At 27.1% G+C, this 22,390-nt stretch overlaps 2 protein-coding genes across 2 annotated transcripts in view; one reads left to right on the forward strand and one right to left on the reverse strand.

Moving 5' to 3' along the window:
• Positions 1-22,390, reverse strand: part of nAChRalpha1 (nicotinic acetylcholine receptor alpha1) — a 671,059-nt gene that overhangs the window by 146,543 nt on the left and 502,126 nt on the right. The window lies entirely within an intron of this gene.
• The window catches only part of LOC142329532 (retinol-binding protein pinta-like), a 210,776-nt gene that overhangs the window by 60,756 nt on the left and 127,630 nt on the right, over positions 1-22,390 (forward strand). Inside the window, exon 2 of the mRNA XM_075374207.1 lies at positions 21,817-21,967. Within this exon, the coding sequence (XP_075230322.1) occupies positions 21,817-21,967 (151 nt within the window). The remainder of the gene's footprint in view (positions 1-21,816; positions 21,968-22,390) is intronic.

Below are 22,390 nucleotides of genomic sequence, written 5' to 3' on the forward strand. Positions count from 1 at the left end.
AATATGAGTAATATATTTACAGCTGTCTGATAAGGTTCTCATCCTACATTTTAAGCTTAATTATTTTATACTTTTACTAAAAGTGTGCTGTTTCGTATTCATGTTTACAAAGAGGAAATAATTTAGAAATCGATTTTAAAAGTCTAAATCTAAAGTTTTGCCTTGTAATACTATTTTCGTAGCTGAAGAAACTTTATTGTTTATCATTTAATTACAATTAAAAGATAAACAGTAGAATTTCTTATTCAAATTTTATATAAATTATAAACAATAAGCTTAACTATAATTAAAAGAAACACAATAAAATTTCTTTAGCTACGAAAATAATAAAACATTGAGTACATAAATGCTGATTCTACGTTTTGCCAGTGAATTAATTAATTTTAACTTACTTTTTAATTGCGCTTAATGTAAGATCAGCTACATACACTTACTATAAAAAATAATAGTAATTTTTTTTTTTTCTGTGAAATATGATTAAACTTCCTATTTAATAATAACTCAATACTGGGTATTTTACCATTTTAGTAAATTGTTAAAATTTATATTAAGAAAGTAATGACTGTCAAAATGACTTTTAAATACTCTTTTGGAAAATAAAAAAATATTTTATTAGCCACAATCCCTTAGGTGTAGTAACGAAATTATACGATAAATAGAATTCATTGTTACCAACAGAATAATAAATATGATTATTTTAATTAAGCTATTTCTCGTTAATAAGGTAACATAACATCAACATCCGAATGATAATAACGCATTAATACATTTCAAACACAGATCAACGGTTCTTCTGAAGTCTCGTTTAAACTGTATTTCAAAGATTATTTATAGGTATAAATTGACCATTATTTATAGGTACGTAAATTAACCATGATAAAACATAATTTATTAAAGTTAACTGCATAAATATACAGTTAACAGTAAATATATATATATATATATATATATATATATATATATATATATATATATATGCACTAGCCAGCTTGTCTAACCAGAACCTGGACCTTCGGGCCTCAGGTCAATCCAGGTGAAAGCCGGAGCCAACTCACAGGCTTCACGGGCCAAGGGACCTACCCCATGGCCGAAGAGCTCGCTTCGCTCTCCATTCCCAATTTTTCAGAGGGACTGGCGCCTTGGATACCCGCAAAGTTTGCTTTGCGGGTATCCTACTCCCTGAACTCCCGCACTGTACGTTATCCCCATGTATATGAGAATAATACTGATATATAATAATTAGAGTGTTCAGGATTTATGGAACCCTGAAAAACAAACTAAATTACAAAAGATAGATTAATAGTAATTACGGTAACGAAAGTACACACCCCTTTGATGACGAAAAATTCATAACTTATTCTTTGCATGGTGGCAGAAACATAATAATGAAGTAAAAGGATTAATCTAATTTTTCCATCTTTAATTCACAAACTTACCCTTTTTGGGAGCGAATAATTAATATTTTTAATATCTTAACCTTCAAGAGAGCTAGGATCTCGGTCGATGACTTAAAACTTTCCCTGGGATAATAAGATTGTATCCTGCAAATCTGAAAGTAATCGGTCGGTTGACTCTTGCGTGATGCGATAACAATCAAAATTTATATATATATATCTATATATATATACATTTTCGGATAACCGTATTATATTTGATTGAGAGTGTACCTCATGCATGCAAAAGTTAGCCTTCAACCTACTAACAAACACCCTGTTTGAATTTTGAAAATCTGACGATTGTTTGCAAACATAACAAAACAGCATGTCTGAAACAGGGCCCCAGGGGCACCCCGTTTTTCACCAGTTGATGGTGATTATTGGTCTAGCCTTCCACGAGGTGCTCGCATTCCTCACTACTCTAGCCTCACACTCAATCACCAAAGGAAGCCCATTATTGTTAAAAAGAAATTTTTTAAACTTATTTAATATTATTTTATTTCACGTAAATTTAATTCCACTATAATTTTAATATTATTCATTCTCTTTATTTAAATCATTCAGTTCAAACCCAGCTCAAGCAATGACAGATGCTCACAGTTCATAATTCATTAATTCAATTAATTAAAGTTTGTGCTTCAACCGGAAAAATCTCCACTACTACATATATATGTATTTATTTTTTCAAGAATTTTCGAGATGAAATATATTTAAAAACGTACTCAGTTATTCCAAGAAAGATGCATACAAATTTGGTTGTGATTGAACGATTATTTATTTTGTTTATCCCGAACAAACAAAAACCCTCTTCCTCTTTACGCAATAGTATATATATATATATTTCATAAAATAGCTTTCGAAAATAAGTTAAATGTCAAAATACATACTTATAAAAGCCTACTATTACTACTTCTATTCCTTCTCTTTTGAGAGACAATTAAAATTAAATAATATGAGTAATATAAATGCAAAAGATTAGTTGATACAGTAGACTACGGTCAAAAATTTGACGTACTTATTTTACTGCAAAATTTTACTTTTTCAGGAATTTAGTGCAAGGAGTTTACATGTTTCCACGCATTAGTAATTTCACAATCAGGACTGCACAGGAAACTAAAAAGATGAAAATAAATAACAGCTTGCGGGAGAGACGTATTTTACCATAATTATTTACTCGTATGTAAAAAGACTTTTGCATTTTCTTACCAGAAAACTTCATGAAAATGTAATTCGTCGACCACGCTTAATTACGTTGGTTGCATATAAATTGATAAAAGAGAAAAATTTTGTGTTGTGGAGTCTTGTAATCTAGAGAAGCCAACTTTCTTAGTTATGCATTAAAATATTTCTTCAAGTTTTTGTAATGTTCTTGAATTTATCATAACATTAATTAATCTTTTTACTATTTCATTTCATCATTTTGGATTATAAAATATGAGTATGAAACCATAAATATAAGCTTTATAAATATATAGAATTAAATAAAACAAGATCAGAAATTGAAAACAATTTATTGGTTTATTGATATATTTAAGAAAAACAAAGCAATTTAAAGATTCTCTTAGTCACAGTGATAAAAATTATTAAAATAAATTAAAAATTTCAAAATAATACTCTTTTTACACCTAATTAAAATATTAATTTTATGAATTTACGCAAGGTATTAAGCAGGAACTACTACTACACGTAATAATAATTAACTCTTCTTTTTACTTAGGGTACTAATGATATTACTTCATACCTAATATTTGTTGGCATTTTACAGAAATGTTCCCTTCTACAGTTTAATCCCTTCCGGGAATCGAATTCGGATCAGGATTATTTTAATACGATCTCTTTAATATCAGTAATAAATGCTGTGTCATTTAATTTGATATAATATGTTATTTTCTATGAGAGGGAAGAGTACTTCCATTCTTCACGTTTGAAACGGACGTTGTTTGTATTAAACCAACCATCAAATTTGTTAAATGGATTAGCAGTGCAGGTTTGATTCTCCAAAAGTATATTTTATTTATCATATTTAAAACAGAAAAAAATTTAAAAAAGTACTCATAAGAATTAAACAGAAACATGGTAGTGTTTGAATATTTTACAAATCATTGTGTTTAACAGAAATAATATGCATTAAAATTTTCTATTCAAAAAATTCCTTTTTAATACTTCTTGAATAATAGCTTATTTGTTATCATTCAAAGATAACAATTTGCTTTTTGTAGAAGAATTAAAATTCCCATGTAGTCCAAAGTTTTTCAAGAGAATTTATTTTAACTTATTGGAATTTTGAATAATACATTTTATAAAGATTTTCTTTAATAATAATTTTGATTGATTTCTTAATTATTTGGTAAAACATATTAATTTTTTTTTTTAAATTCTAAATCTATGTAAATTTATTTCGTTTATTACTTATTTAATAATTCCTTCTGTTAAAATTTTAAAACGTAACATTTAACAACTGAATACACCAACTATAACGATGTCCATATATTCCATTATTTAAGGTGTGTAGACAGTTTAGAAAAAAAAATTTCACCTTTATAAATTTATTATTACTATGATACTTTAATTATTTTACGGGGTGTGAGTAAGAATGTTTATACCGATAGAATTTTTGTACCCACAAGAGAAGTGGAGTTAAAAAAAAAAATCAGTTAATGAACTTAATTTATATAATTAGGCGACTTTTATTCAAGTTGATTATCCACAGAACGAAGAAACCCAATTTTCTTTTAAATTTATTATCTTTATTCTTCTACACTTATGCGATCTTCTGACATCTTTATAAAGAAGAGCACCTTTTCTATTAAAAATCTTTGTAATAATAAGTAACTTTAAACATTTCATATAAAAGTAATTTGAAAAACTTTTAAGAAAGCATTCAAAAACGTTTTTCACATCTTATACAACTTCTACTTCAGCCGTAGAGTGGCTGGAGTTATAACGAAGTTTTTTCCCTTAACAACTTTGAGAACGTCGAGCTTAGTTAGAACTCTGAAAAGATTCGAATCGGATGAGGCAAGTTGAGTTTACTAAAAAGAAAAAAGACGTCACAGAGCTTTACAAGTGGAAGGAAAATAAAAAGTGAAAAAAGCAGTGAGATAGCTACGTAGAAATTTGAACCTAGAAAAGGTGTGTTTGCGTATTCACACATCCACAAAAACACACAGACATTTGAAGTAGCACTTACAAATGCTGGTACGTATCATTAATTGGACAATTAAATTAAATCAGAATATTCAGATTTTTTTTTTTAATAAATCAAGAACATTGATTTATTTCAATGTTTGTTTTCAAACAATGAAATTATTTAATACTAAGCAATATTACCTAAAACATAACTCTAACGTAACAGACGTACAGAATAAAATACCTTTTAAATACTGATTTTTTAACCAACAGCCGTATATCTACGACTCTGTTGATGGTAATGAGTAGTTAGTGAGTAAGTAAGCAAAATTATTTTAATTTAGTTTTTTACGTATTTTTTTGGAAATTGTTGTTAAAAAACACAAAATAATAAAGAAACCCCCCCCCCCCCGAAATAGGGAAAGATCCATACCACTTATTTTTGCCAGTAAATCTACTAACGGAGTTGATAATTAAGGTATATTTTTGTTAAGACGATAAAGAATAAAGAAAACGTTATTTAAAATGGAAGGTACATTAGTTTAGAAATAGCCATAGAAGTATCACAAAATTAGGTATGCAGTTATTATATGTCTTTTATTTAAAGCTTTTTTTTATGTTGTAAAAGCACGTTTTATTGGAATTCTTATAAACCACTGCACTGTTCTTGAGTAAATCTGACGATGAGGCACACGTTATTCTTTAAAATGTTTGTGTTATTTTTAGTACGAATTTATGTCACGTCAGATGGTCTGAGAGCTTACGGTTAACAGACAGCTAAGAAGCAGAGTTTTCTGTTAACTGATCATTTATCTATTTTACTTTTATAGTTACTGGTTTATTTTATAGTATACCTACTACATCCCTAAAATTTTAAAGTTCTTTAACAAAAAATAAATCTCATATTTTTAAGATCACACCATGTATATGTAAACCAATTAGTGCCTAATAAAATCAGATTAATGGGAAAGAAATTTCACTAGCTGAAATGAAATAAAATTCAATAATCGGTTTTCCTACTATCCATTTTGGAATATAAGTTGTGTACTTCACTTTTTAATGGCTGGTCTAATAACAACTACAGTTAAAACTATCTAAAACTAACTAAAATAGATTTTCGTTATTTTTTATAAGTTTTAATTTTGTCATAAACTTCCTTGTAACATGTTAACGATTAACTTAACGATATTTTTTTTCTGGAAAAAGTGTTGCTTGTTGCTACTTTATATACCTTATTTTTTATAAGATTTCTAGGCTGTTAGAAAGATTTTAAGATAAATTTAAAAATAAAGCATGTTAATTATGGTAATTAAGGTTTCATTTTGGATCCCATCGTAAATTTTTTTCTTAAATAAATACTAAGGAAGTACTTGCATTAAGAAAAAGTAATTGATGTAAGCAAATAATTACAATATTAACCATTTCGTCTGGGTTGTTGGTAGCACCGTGTAAAGCACAAGTCATTTCCATGAATGATACAGCTGTTTTACAAGCATTTCATGCAAGGTTTATTGAATTATATGCCATCCAAGTTAAAAGGAAAAGCTTTTTTATATTAGAATATTGGCCTTATTTTGGGAATCTCTACTTTGTATTACAATTTTAAACATATTGAAAAAGGTGAAAAGTTTTTGGGCTTTATTAGGTGTTTTTACTCTGTAGAGGTATATCGCGCAAGTAAATAAATTAAATTAATTAGTCTTAATTTAAACTGTATCATTTCTTTCTTGATTCAATTTTTTGTCATGCAAGGTCTTTTGAAGAGTAAGATCCTTCTAAACCCTGTGAAAATTTGCACGATAACTCTGCGTATGAGGTATTGACAAAAAAAAATAAATTGCTTGTATTTAAATATCTGTTATATTAATATTAAATACACAGTTATAGAGGTTTATCATGCTCTAAACAGATCAGCCGACTAGCCTAGATTAATTTTGTAAACTTATTATTTATATTCTTCTAAAAGTAGACATTTTATCTTATGTTAACAGCTATAATGAAGAAACATTTCATAATGTAAATATTTTTCATGAAATCTTCAGTCAATACAAACAGAATAAAGACAGATTATTTTACTTTAAGGAAAGTTAACGTCTATGTATATTTTTTCTTATCACAGTAGTAACTGGTAAAATAATTTTGGTAATTAAGTAACACGTAAAATATTTTTTTTTGTTAAGATTGTATTAATAATTTCAATAATAAACTGAAATAGTTTACAAACCAAACCCTACAGATTTCGATACAGAAAGTTATTAGGCTATATAATAATGTATTTTATATTAATTTGTAATATTCAGTGAAACAACATTAACAATGATAATAATTAACCAGCTACTTACTGTTAAAGTGTAACGTTTAAAAATCCATGAGTTTGATTACCTGAAACAGAAATTAAAATTATTCATCTCTGAAATATATATAATTAAGAAAACTTAGGTAATTGTTAAAAGTACTACCTAAAATTACGAACATTTATTTGATGCTGGTGCATTAACGAGATAGAACGTACGATAAATAATTATAAATAAACTCCCACTACAGCCGCCCGATATGTGATAACAGAGATATTATTTATACTGGAATTTAAAAATAAGGCGTGAATGCAACGCTGGTATGATGTGCGCATAAATTTTAAAAAAAATCAATTTCTAATTTATTAATATTTTTCAAATATTTACAAGGAAAACCGTTTTTTGGCATAATTGATAGCTTCAGGTGCTGTAGGTAATATGTGTAAATACAAGAAGACTTTCGTAAAACAACGTAGTACTTGTGATTATAGTATTTGTTTTACATGAAATTTATCTATTTTTCTATAATATTCATCCAAACATTTTTCACGTGTAATTAAAATCATAAGAGCCCTCAAAATCGTAACAGCATAAAAAAACTATACTTATATAAGATTTTAATAAGTTAAAAAATAATTTATTAACAAAAACTACACTTTTCATGGCTACGTAAATCTAGTTAAAAGTTAGTCTCGGTCTAGTAAGGAAATAATTGTACGAAATAGTTAGGGTAATAATAACAATTATTATTATGTAACGTAATAACTCGTTATTTGAGAGTCAATTTTAGCAGTAACATTCTGTTGTGCTCCTAACCTAATTTCAAAATAATAATTATACTGTAATAAGGTAAACAAGATATTAACTTTTTTTTGACGTAATGTTTTTATTTTTGATATGAACTCAGTGTTTTCAGAACCAAGATATAAACGTTTTTATTTTTATACAAACATATTATTGCTAATACATTCAGATTTACAGCAATGATATTAGATAACGAGTGATCAAATCTTATTTGTAAATTTAAGGAAGAAAACTATAACATTGTTAATGTGTTCTAATTTTAAAAAATTCTATGTAAAAATGACAGGGCTCAACATATAAATCATATTATAACAGAACTTTTAAGCTAAGTAAGCGCTGAAAGAATTTGCATCCCGTCAAACTTAGGATCTAGGAAACCATAACTTTCGAAAGCAGTACCTTTCATTTTTCTTCAATGTAAACCAGATATTATAAAATGAAATTTAGAATCGTTAACGCTTTAATCATGCACTAACGTGATGATTTCATAAGTTTGTGCCATTAATGTGGAGGTAAAATTTTAAGATTTTGATGTTTGGGATAAAAAGTAAAACGTTTCTGATTATCCACCTATAAGACTTATTATTAAATAACACCAGCTTTTCAAAGATTTTGAGCCTGAGTTATTTCTTAATTAACAGTATTTATTTAAAAGGTTTTTTTCAATTTGTTTAATTTTGTTAATGCACGGAAATGAGTTTAAATGAAGTAATTTTGCGATTCAAATATTTGAACAATTTATATAAAACAGTTTCGATAGAAACCCTTTCACAAATTAATTGGATGATGGAGCGATGTGTGTATGGACTACAGTGCATTGAGTTGATAGATGAATTTTGACATAATGTAACAAAGTAAAAATATAACAATGATAACAAATTTTAAACACAAAGCATCAGTCACTGGTAATTGATATCAACTTCGTTCTAAAACATTATTACTGATGTAGATTATAGTTAGTTAATAAAAGCAATTACATAATTAATATTTATTTTATTAATTAAAAATTATGAACATTTTTGAAAAAAATTATTGTTTTTGACTATGTAGTTAATACGTGTGCTATTTAAGTCAAACTACCACAGGTAAACGATCTTATAATAATATATATTATACGCTCTTATTCCAGTTACTTTTTATTTAACTGTCAATGGCGATGATGACCAGCTATTATTCAATTATGACATAATTCACTCTTTTGAAGTAGACTTTACTGCCAAAGTACAGTTTTTATCAGGTTTAATTAAACCAGTTTGTTGAAAAAATGGAAGGCAGAGAAATTACGAAAATTAATATTAGATGGTATATAAAAAATGGTGTGTGAAGCAATACATGGTTAAGAATTAGTATTATTTAAACGACTGAATTACACAATTACTCAATGTTAGTTTATATGTATACGCACTTACACTACATATTTCATAGATATATATATACACACACACACACACACACATACACACACACACACACACACATATATATATATATATAATTATATGACATTATATGAAAAAGAGGAAACCGACAAAAAGCTAAATAAGAAGAAATATTATGAAAAAAGTATACTATTCAATATGTTGCAAGTTATAATTGTGTATCTAACTTAGGTTACATTCTAAGTAATATCTAATTTAAGTACTAAATTTAAAATGTAATAAATGAAATTAGTTGATAATACACGTGAAACTATGATATTGTTTTCATACTCTAATTAAACGATAATTATTAAAGTACAAAAAAATTATAAGTTAGATATTATTATACATATTTCCTTTCCAGAAAATTTTTAAAGAACAAACAAAAGGATTATTAACTAATTATCCTTAATGTTCACTTACATTAGTTGATATTGAGCTATAAAATTTTTATTTTTATTTAAATTAATGGGATTAGACGAGGTGTAATTATTGTTGTGAAAAATAATTAGTTTTATTTTTAGCTTTATCTCAACATTTCAGGTTAAAAGTAAATTTCAAGAATATTAGTTCTCAACACTGAATCTTAAATTAATATAAAGTAAATTTAAAGGATTCCAAATTTTTGGATTTTTATTACTAAGGTTAGTATGCAGTAGGAATCGGCTACGCATGTTCTTATATATGAATTTTTTTTGTGCTATCATTTTATTAAGTGAGAACATAAATTTGTACGCCAAGAACTGTAAGAAAATCTGGAAAAGTAGTTTGAAATTACAAACTAATGCAGCATCCCTATCTTATATAAAAAAAATGCTTTATGTTCTCCCATCCCCCAGATAGAAGACACAAGGTCTGAAGACAAAAGTTTAATATAAATCAAACAAAGTTTTAAGCAACGTAAATTTATTACAATTTAAACATTTTAAATCATTACCTAATTTTTTTTACGTAGTCTAATGTAATACAATTTCCAACCTGCATGGAAAAGGGTAGCATATACATTTTCATCTAAACGTTTCTGGGTTCAAATCCTGGCTATAAATGGTACTTTTCATACGTTATAAAAAAAAATCTGCTCCATATTCGGCGCCAAAAATGAAAAAGAAAAAATACAAGATGAATTAAAATACAATAAATTGCAGAGGTGAAAATACAACTTAGCTGACGCATCTGGGTGAAAATAAACCACCGAAACCATTGCTGTTTTTAGAGACGCAATCAGATGAACAACAAAAGTAATCAATACACCTGCATAAACCCCACAAAGTGGTAGGGAATATCTGCTTCTCAAGCACCTCTTTCCAACCATATCTCAAGGGAAGAACAATTAATTTGTATGAGTCATAATGACAGAGATTTGTCAGTTAATGGTTAAAGATGACATGAACAGTCATACTTATCCCAACTAAAGCGGGATTATTTTTCGATAACACGAAACGAATTATGGATACGAATTAAATTAATATATGAATATTCGATTCGGTTTTTTACTAGTTTTAAAAAACAGAATTATGGTCTGTTAAAAAATGGGTGCAGCAATTTGGTGGTCTTTTTATTTCTTACAATAACTTGTAACGATTTTAATAAATAATTATACATGTTAACCAATATTTTTATTTAGTTCTGGCTCAACTATTAAGTGTATTTAGTACTTGTTCAGAGTAAAACAGACAAAATTGATTTTCCTTCAGAAACCGAAATTCGATAAATAATAGGAACCAGTGAAATTTATTTTGCACTTAAACCATTTACATAAACATTCTTTTATCTTTAATTTTGGCTGTTCTAATTATATATTTTTTCTAGTTCAGGATTTTTTTTTCACTTGTTTATAATTTTTTATCTTCCAGTTTATTAGGCCTAGAGTTACACGTGATTTAAGCGATCACATTCATTTTGGTCGCTTAAATATTATACACATAAAGAGCAGATAGTGTACTATGTAATAGTATATATAGTATTTTTCAGATAATTTAATTTTTAGCTTACGCTACATTAAGTTTTCTTCTGTAAATTAAAAGAAAACGATATTTTCCCCTACTCTTCGTTGCAGTCCGAATATTTTCCTGGCGTGGATGTTCTCCAGATTATTGAAAATATTATTCCGAGTAAATTGTGGTGCCATCCGACCACAATAAAATTTCTCCCATCCTTGAATAAGCACTCTCCCTCTTTTAAAGCATTAAGAGACCATGACAATCAGCTTTTTGGCTTTGTTAAAATAGCAAAATTACACTATTTATTTAATTAAAAAAACCATCAAAAATAAAAAAAGGAATTTTATGAAAAGTTAAACGAATACAATACTCGATTTTTCCCAACTCGATCAATGAACCGATTCCAGATGTTCCATATTTAAATTTGTGTCAATGTGTGCGAAATTGATATCATTAACATCAATTTTTGTCGGAATAATTTTTTGGACATTTCAGTTGTAAAGTAGAAATTAAAATTATAAAATAAAACCGAACAAACTTAAATTTCAGAAGTAAATGTATTAATTAAATTTAGCTATCCAGAAATAACAAAAAAAAAAAAAATTAGGAAACATATCATAGAAGATGAATTCACAACCGACTTCTAAAAGATAATGAATTTGTTGAATACTCAGTAACTTATTACTCGTCTTTGCTATATATTAATTTCTTATTTTATTATAATTTTTTTGGAACAATATATGGTATAAATATTTATGGATGATTGGAAATAATGGTTCTCTTACTAAATCTAATTGACTATTTTAAATCATAATATACATAACTTTATAACTTACCAAAAAAATTATATAATTATCAATAAGTCTAAATTTTATTTGCTCGTATTAGATATTAGATAATTTTCTATATAACGTCTCAGTTAAGAAGAAATATATTGGTTACTTCACCTTTGTTTTGAAATATATTTCACAAATTATACTTAAAAACAATTTTTATCAGGATTACATTACATTTCTAAAAAGTAAAATCGAGAAGAATCATATTATTTCTTTACAAGATAATAGTTATGTTTATTAACAATTTTTTACCGTGAAATAACTTAGCTCTTAGATTATTTAATACTATTTTAATCAGATTCGCTTTATAAACTGAAACTTTATAAAGCGAAAGTAAAAATGAAATGAAAAATGGGGAATATTATTTAAATATCCAATCCCATTTATATATCCATTTATAATATAAAACTTGCTTTTGTAAACTAAAAAAAGGAAAAAAATAACAACCCGCAAAAAAAGTTTCTCAGGTAGGAGCGAAATATAACTCTGCATTACTACTTCAATATAATTATTAATTTCTTAGGAGAAATGTCATAATATCGAAGCAAAAATACTGATACACAACTAACACGAAATAACGTAGAATGTAATAACGTTCTACAGTAATCTATCTTATACATATAAAAAAAAGAGTTTAACTGAAGTAATAAACTGATTTATTGCTTGTTTCATTTAATAGTAGCTATGTCCTTCTTGTGCCTACTACTGTAAAATTTTGCAATAAAAGTGTAGTGATAATAAATTCGAACGCTCGCACAAACATTCATGTATTGTAAAAGAAATAGATTTATGACATTTTGAATCCATTTATTTATAAATATTATTTACTTTATAACTCGTATAATAATTTTTTGAAACTATAAATTGAAAACGTAAACCAAGGGAAATAACTTAAAATTTTTAAGAGTATATCATTTTTGAAATAGTGTTAGATTTAAAAAAAATAAATAATTTCATAACGATTTGCTGCATGTAAACGGATAGATAATAAACTACGACACTATTAGCATAATTCTGAGAATATGATTAGTTTATAATGTATGTGAAGATGTATTAACAATTACATGTGTAATTTATACATATCGAATTATCCGTTATGAAATATTCTTGAGAAAGAAGGAATAGAGATTTCTATTACACGGTTCTGTTACAACAGTGCTCTACATTTTTGTTCTGTCTTTATAATTTAACATCAAATGTTATTATTGATAGTGCGATGATTTTTAAAACTGTAGTGTAATTCATCACATTTATAAAACAGGGGAAAAATACATGAATTTTCTCAAATTTTGCCAATACACAATTTACGCTGTTATAGCCTTTACAGTTGTTTATTTTAATGTTGCAGTAACTATTCCAATAAATCCTTCTTTTTCCGATAGCTTTCAAGAAAAAATGAAGGCATTTATAACTCCAGACGATGAATTAAATTTTATAAGGTTTTGGATAATTTTGTTTAAAAACTCATAAATTAAAATTTTTTTTAAACAAAATTTATACGTTTTGTGGTTCCATTCTGACGATCATTATTTATCCAATTTTTATTGTTTTTTTTTTTTCATTTAACAGGTCACGCCTAGTGACATCTCCTCTCTTTATTTTCCCAGTTTCGTGACCAACTGTTCGTTATTTTCCTTCTTCTCCATTTAAATCGCCTATAAAGCCTTTTTCCTCTTCAATTCCTTTCTACCCAACCTCCTTCCAATACATCCCTCATTATATTGTTATTTTACTATAAATTTATCTCAAATCCCATATAGTTCCTACATTCAGCATATTGTTTGAGAGATAGTATGATTCATTATACTATTCATAAATAATAATTACATGTGGTCGATAATGATATTTAATTTAAAAAAAACATCCACCATTTCAAAGCATTTAATTTCAATGTAATGGAATAATATAAATTTACTATAAAACGATTTTTTTATTTTTGTTTCATGGATATCGGTTACATTATTTTCTCTATACAAGGTATCGAGAAATATTTCACTGAAAAAGTGATAGCAAGAAGAACATGGTTAATTTTTAAACGTCATGGAAGCTTAATGTGACGTTTTGTAATTTTAAACGTTACTAGAAGTAAAACCTAATTTTCCGTAAACGTCAAACGTTACGGAAAACTTTAAAAGTTAATGTAGAAGAAATACAATTAGGAATAACATCCGTGGTAAAAAAAAAGTTGGCTTGTATATGTATTTATTATTACATTTTTTAAAAATGAAATGGTCCATTTATTGGTGCCAAACTAAACGCTATGCCAACCTCCTTAGGTTGACATAGCGTTTAGTAAAAATAAAATAAATAAATAAACACATTCACAAACGCAAATGCACGCATTTAGGTGTACGCGGTAATTTTACAATGATCCAAAAAATGTTTCTATTAGAATAATTGTGTACATAGACAGTACTATACCATACTGCCTTCAATGCAGTAATAATGTATAAGTATTTTTTCAATATTAATAAAGATTGCAAATATTCCTGGAAATCATTCTTAGTAAACGATTTTATTTCATCGGAGTTGATATCATCAGTACCCTTGTTTCGCTTTCCAATTTGAATAGATTTCAGGTAAGAAAACAAGTAAAATTTACCTTGTGCCAAGTCAAAGACTTGTAATGTATCCCCACGCTCTTCCAATGTTACATTGTGCCTACAAGACCCAGTTAATTGTAATATGCAAGTTAATTCTTCATATGTTAATCATGTGTTGAAAAACAACGTATTTTTAAAAAACCAATCACTGGAAGCAATAAATACATTTCCTGCTGCTTGTCCAACATCTGAAAATATTTCCTTTTATCACCTTGAACACGCTCAATGCGTATCAATGCGTAGCGGTAGACGAGAGTTCGTTATGAAGCTCAGTCATTATCACGACATTTTGTTAAATGATAACGCAAGAGTCTCTAAAAGTTGGGGTCTTTCATTGCCGTTTTACCTTTCGGTAAACAAACAACTTGTATGCAAAACCCAAAATCTGACAATTGAAAGTTCTTCATTGACAAAAAATTTGAATTGTGATGTCAGATAAATTACACAAGTACGTAGCTGTTACTTTCGAAGAAACAAGACCCCGCCGCTAGGTATATAATCATCTAATAAATATTCCCAACTTATTATAAACAATAAATTCCCTTGATTTTTACTACATCAAACAAATAACGAAGTGTGATTATCAAGAATTATTGTAAATGATACTTATCACCAGTTTTTAATTAAAAAATCTAATAATAATATTACTAATAATATCTAAGTATTTAAAAATACTTTTCACTAAGCTAGAAATATTTGTGTGTGTGTGTGTGTGTGTGTGTGTGTGTGTGTGTGTGTGTGTGTGTGTGTGTGTGTGTGTGTGTGTGTGTGTGTGTGTGTGTGTGTGTGTGTGTGTGTGTGTGTGTGTGTGTGTGTGTGTGTGTGTGTGTGTGTGTGTGTGTGTGTAATAAAACGTCAGCATAGAATATTCTCTTCAGAAAAAAAGATCACTTGTTAGGAGACATTTGTGTTATATTTGTTGCATGACCCAATGAAAAGCTTCTAACGTATATACAAATTTATTAATTTTTTTAAATATAGCCTACTTGTTTTATTAAAAGAGGTGAATGAACTATGTATGTTGTAAAAGACGTTAGAAATAAAAGTATTTGATTGAAAAGCATTAGATACGGTAAATCAAATTTCAAAAGCTATTCAAATTACAAGATGGAAACAGAATATGAAAATATGAATTATACAGTCAATTGTAGTTAAGAAGATTAGATTCTACTGCCTACATCATTGATAATTCATCAGTCGTTCTGTTTGTCAACAAAACTATTTGCCAGGCCAGATATGGAAAATCCTTGACTTACTTCCTTCCATTGTCGTTTCTTTACTACTTTACCATTACATTTACCGCAGATTTTCTGTTGTCATTTTCGTTACCTTATTTCAATTATTGCCGTACCCTAATTACGATCTACTTGCCCGTGGCGCTTAACTTCTGCAAAGAATACTAATGTTTAATTTCATTAGTCCTTGAATAAACCAATTGGAAAAGATCCAACAAAGTATTTTAAAAAAAGTCTTAGTATAAATAATTTCCACAGAATGAGAATAGCCACAACGATGACCAATAAATGTGAGAGTTAAAACAGTTCTCTGCAGTTAAGGTTTTATATGGAAAACCTAGTGGAAAAATAACCTTTATTAGTAAATATCCGAATGAATAATATAGAAAATATCTATGCTTACTGACAAAAACCTGAAATAAAAAGCGGGCAATTTTTTTTTATCATATAACTTATTTAAATATGTATACTTACAACTAAGGATATGAATCTTGTTAACCTGTGAACAATTATACTATTTTGTAACTGATGCTTTGTGCATCTTACTTTGGAGGGAATAGATTTTTTTATTTTTGTAAAAATTTCTAGTAACATTGCACAAAATATTTTTTTTAAATTCAAAGCAAATTTATTTATTTATTTATTCGTGAATTTTAAAGGAGCTTCTTCGCACGTTTGAGACAGAATTGATTACTTTTTATTGTCATAAAAAAAAATAATTTTTTGTCACGTGAAATAAGTATATCTCACCGAATAAAGTTATGCTGTACATAACAAAATTTTCGTTAAAAGAAAATTTGACGTTGTGATTTATGTTTTATATTACCGAAAATTCCAAAACTGAAGTGGCTGTGGCTTAGATTAATTCAACCATGAGAGTTTACGAGGGGTTACTGAAAACAAACTTAAACACGAACACTCAGCAATGTAATAATTTATAGATGTACAGTATTAATTTTTAATCATTCTTTCACCTGTTCTCATCCTGCCTATTGTCGTTCAGTGTTACCATTTCAGCTATTATAATGATACAACTGCCGAGAAGGTGTGTACTTACAAAGTGTTTTGTATACTAACAGCAAATAAGTTTCTTATTCAGCTTTTCAGCTAGATTTTAAAACATTTAAAATATTCTTAATTAGATTTGTATAGTTTAAGAGGTTGTAAAAAAATTAAACTGACTGCTAAAAAAAAAAAAAACTGATTTTTTTTTCACCATCAATGTATTAGCGTTCATATCCTGTAATGAACGCTAATGCTGAACGACAAAAAAGTTAAACCTCTACGATACGAAATATTGTTGCAGTCTTTGTAATGATAAAACACTTTCTACTTAAGTCCTTTCATATTATAATTATTTAACGAAAAATAAAAACAAAATCCTTAAGTTCGAGTACATTTATTGCCGGTAACCCTTACGTATTTTATCCTGATGTATTAAACCGAAGTTCAAACTGATTTTTATAGAAATCTTTTCAGTTAAGATGTTTTGTGATTTACTAGGGAAATACGTAGTTAACAAAAGTAAAAAGAAACATGGATTTTTAAGTTCATATTAAATTATTTATTAAAACCGTTAAAATAAATTTAAATGTAGAAGAATAAATTCCTATTCTGTATTTTATGATTATCAAGCACACAAAGATCTCCATAGAAATTTTCAAATCATTTATCCAGCTTATTTTACCGTCGGTGGGAAGAATATAGTTAGATTTTTGAGGAAGATACATCTCTTTCAACAAAGATACATTTCCAAATTGATACAGGATCCCAAAAGGAGATTACGTGAACGGTGGCATCCATTTTATTAACACGCCAGCTTTGCCTTCTTTTGAATTGACGTGGTATAATGGCATATGGTATTACAAGAACGATAATTTTTTAAACACGTTTCAAACAGTTTAAAATGAAGGTCGTAATTAAAAATTATGTTATTTTTCTATTTTTATGGAGTACTTTCATATTTTTGCACGATATCTTTTGGTCAAAATAAGACAAGAAACGAAACCATTTTGTTCAGATGTTTTTATATTTTCTATATACGCAGTAACATTTTAATACTGGCTAGTTTCAAATTTCTGTAAATCAAAAATCGAAAGTAAAAAAAAAATGAAAATATACATGGAAAGCTAATTAATCTTTACTGTAATGCTTAAGTATCTAAAATAAATTCATTACAGGGAAACCTGCTATGAATTTATTTTCTGTAAGAAATATAAACTTAAGAATACTATAGAATATGCTTTGTACCAGTAAAATAATGCACGTAGAATTTTTTAAATATATTTTAATCCAATCGTACAGAAAAAAGAATAATTTTTAGGATTTTATCTTTTATATAAATGTTCACGTCAATTGAAACAGATAAATGGTATAAATTCTATAATACGTAATTAACTAATTTATCATTAAATACGAAACTGAATTAACAATAAATCCTACGCATATCAAAATTCATCAACGCGAAGAGCAATATTTTTTCCATAATTATTTCAGTAATAAACTACAGCAATAGTTTTTATTATTGTAAATAAAGTGTGTTAATTACAGTATTACAAACTACGAACAAAATGTACTATAAAGCACTTAGCTGCTTACTCCGATAAAGAGGAATATTTGTCTGGATACACAGACGATACTTTTTTTATATCTCTTGACTGTGTTAAGTATCTTTTCACTATTTTTATTTGAAGCTTTCTTTTATTCACAATATATTTGATACATATACAATTTCAATCGCTTTATTATTTAAAATTATATTACATAATGCAATTATATTAATTAATATTCCGTAATATTTTTTTTTATTTTACAAGGCAATATTATTATTTTTATATTTAAACATTTATAAATTATTTATATATTGAAAATGCAATGTTTTTTGAACAATAATAGTAAACAGTAATATTTTATAATATTATTAAAGAATTATCAAACAGTTGATAAATCTTTAATAATATTAAACAAATGAACATAAATTTTCTCCTGCATCCTGTTTTAGAATATATAATACGAATATACTCAAATACATTTAAATTAACTCATTTAGATTACTACTACCATCATATTTGTTAACTTTTGAACTGATTTTTTAATTTATTACTTTAAAAAATTTATTTCATCATCATGTCATGTTATTATTATAGTTATTTACGTTGAATATTTTTATATATTTATATCTTAGTAAATACTAAACGTAAAAACGTACACGTGCATGTACACACGAGCATGTAAACATACATATATATATATATATATATACGAGTATTATATATTTTTCGGAGAAATTATTAATTTTTTTTTATTGATTAATTGTTTATTCCATTTTAATTTTGCATTTAGTAATATTGTTCTTTTCAGCTTTTCTATGTTATATCCAAATAGTTCATTGCTGGCACATTTGTTTTATTATCCAGAGTATTCATATTGAAAAATATATATTACTCGTGTATATATATATATATATATATATATATATAAATATATATATATATATATATATATATATTACTCGTGTATATATATATATATATATATATATATATATATATATATAACTATGATTTAAGTAACATATTTATAAATTTATGCATTACTTTTAGCCACATGATGATATGATATATTCGTAGCGTACGAAAAATTCCTAAACTGACCGGAATTCAAACTCAAAATCTAACAGCTGAAAGACGAAGATGCTTCCATTAGTCATAAATTTCGGTGTATTCTTATTTTCTTGTTTGCCGTTGGAGGTTTTATTACTTGTTTTTCTTTAACTCACAATGTTTTTTTTTTCATGTTTGTCCTCAAATCTTGCATCCTTAATTTAACCTATTTCCTGACATGGCCGATTGATGAAATTTATTTGATGACAATACAATATTCCACCATTAGTTTTGCAAACATCCCTTCATACGGGGGTAAATTAAATGTGCGGGTGTAAAAAATTGCAAAATCTAAAAAACGGCTGTACGGGCTTTTTGGGTTGCAGGTGACAAATCCGATAACCGTTTGAAATAAAAAAAATGACAGAAACTGTTACGGGAGTTTTTGTGGTTTCGAATTTGACAACATTTCGTCATCACTCATATATATATATAGAGAGAGAGAGAGAGAGAGAGAGAGAGATAGAGAGAGATAGAGTGAGAGAGTCAGAGAGAGAGATAGAGAGAGAGCGATGATGATGTTTTGCGAGCACTATGTTGAGACACAGCTGCTGACGATTCACTAGGATCCGTATGATTCACTCGGCTCCGTACCATACACACAGCTCCTGGTTGTAATATATAAATATTATATATATAATATATTTATTATACATAATAATATATATATTATAAATTTCAATATAAAATGATGTTATCTTTTGAAATCCAAATTATTCTACTAATCAAACTCGTGCAATGTATGATAATAATTTGATTAAAGTATGACCAAAAAGTATAAAGCAAGTTTTTAAAAATTTTGAAAAATCGTAATAGTATTTTTGCATGATTATTAAACATGTTAGACTTCTTGTGATGATTTGCCTCAGACATCTGTTTTCTGTTTTTTTTTTAACAAATAAAAAAATTTCATTTCGTAACATGTTAACCCACAAAATGTTTATCATTCTCCTACATTGCATGACAATAGTTGCTGTTCTTTGCTCGGCTAGAAAATGTTGCCTTACCTAACCAATTCTTATTCTTCGTAGCTAGGAAACAGTCACATTTCTATTACAAATAATGTAACTGAATTTTTTTTTCATTGCTCATTCGTTATATATCGACGTATACTAAACTGATCAATTTTTTTTTCGGAATATTACTATAAACATCACATAAATTCGGGTAATGTAATTTTTTGATACCTAATGATGGGACTTACATTAATATTTAGTGTAAAGTGTTAAAACCATCAACCTAGCTCATGATAAGACAAGCTTCTTTTTTGTCTCTTCTCTCTTAAGGATCCACTTCATGAAAAAGAACTCCATGTATAATCTCCAACAATATTTATACGAAGTAGTTTATGATTTTGACTGGAAGATCCATGCCTCCAAACAGCAAACGTGAAACAAATTTATTTTCGCAGAACGCATTTTACAATATCTTATATCTTCAAGGAACAAATGTTTTGATTATGGATTTTAATACTGATGGAAAAAGGTTTTATTTATTCCACGATCTCATTCACCGACTGGTTTTATTCTTTCTACTAGACAACCACATTAAGAGCACTAAATTAAAATTCAATTTGGAATCAAAATATCCCTTATAAAAGTAACTTAATTTATGCAAAATTTAATCTCATTTCAAAAAAATGGTTTGAGTAAAGAATTTAAGTAATTATTAATAAGTCTTATGTTAATTTAAAACTTCTTCACTAAGAATTTAAAATAACAAATTTGTAATTTATTACGTGTTTTGTAAATATGAGGTGAATGTACACGTTTATCAACATAGCTAATTTTATTGCAATACGAAAAAAATTCCCGAATCTGAGAAGCCAGTTATTTTAGTGATGTATGCGTTAGTGCGACATAATTTTGCATCCACTCCAAGACTGTAGAATAGATTACTCCAAAATAATTTTATGTTTTTCTCAAAACATAGATACTATATCTTTATTCAATAGTACTTCTTACTTCTGATGATTTTAATGTTTAATGCGTTAAACTGGTTCCAAAAAACTGAATAATTGCGGAAAGAAAACTTATTTGTTTCTTAAGCCTACTTACTCGTTGTTATATTTCGTGAAAAAAAAGTTATTATTTTTACGTAAAAATTTAATACAAACTCATTTTTACGAAGATATTTTTAAAAATATTTACTTATAAAGTTTATTAGAAAAATAGTTTTTGTGTGTACTTTTCCCATACAGAATTTTCTGTTTGATTTCATCTTTAACATTCCTTATGAGAGTCTTCTTTCTATGCTATAATTAGCTTTTTTCTTCAGAAACATCATAATTTCTAATACTATTTAAAATATTACAAACGTTAAAGAAACCAATAAAGTCGTTTATTGAAATTACATTATTAAGCAAAATTTATGTTACTTAAATTTATGTTTAATTAATTACAAATATTACTTTTATAATAACAATGATTTACTTTTTATTTTAATGAATTTTTTTCCAGATGCACGGTATAGTGGCTATAGTACGAAGCTCTGAAGGAAAAAGTAAAGTTTACGAAAAGTATGGAATGACACCTCGCGGTGTTGAGGAAGATGTTGCTGCTTTAAAAGCATGGCTTTACAAACAGCCTCACCTCCCTTATATTTCTGGAGGTAATGATGTTTTGCTGCTATTTATTTTTAATAAGGTTTCGTTTAATAACAATTTAACAATTGACTAACTTCATCAATTATTACTTGCATGAAAATATTATAAGTTTTATTATAAGTTTTTAAGAAGGATTATGTAAGGATTTATGGTAGTTTTAAAACCAAAAAATGCATTAAAATACATGTGCAAAATCTGAAATAAAAATATTTCAGAAAGTAAACGGAAAATATTGCCTATTTTTGAAAATAAGTGAAAATATCTCATATTCATTATCCATCAGCATTTTTAAATCTGTTTGGGTCTGTTGTATTACAAGTGCAAAATATTTATATAAATATTAATAATATGGTCTGAAATATTTAATAATAGGCACTGAAAATAACATTTTGTGATCCAAATTTCATCCGAAAAATATTGCCACGTAC

The sequence above is a fragment of the Lycorma delicatula genome, chromosome 1 (genome assembly GCF_047948215.1).
Source record: "Lycorma delicatula isolate Av1 chromosome 1, ASM4794821v1, whole genome shotgun sequence".
Taxonomy (NCBI): Eukaryota; Metazoa; Arthropoda; class Insecta; order Hemiptera; family Fulgoridae; genus Lycorma; species Lycorma delicatula.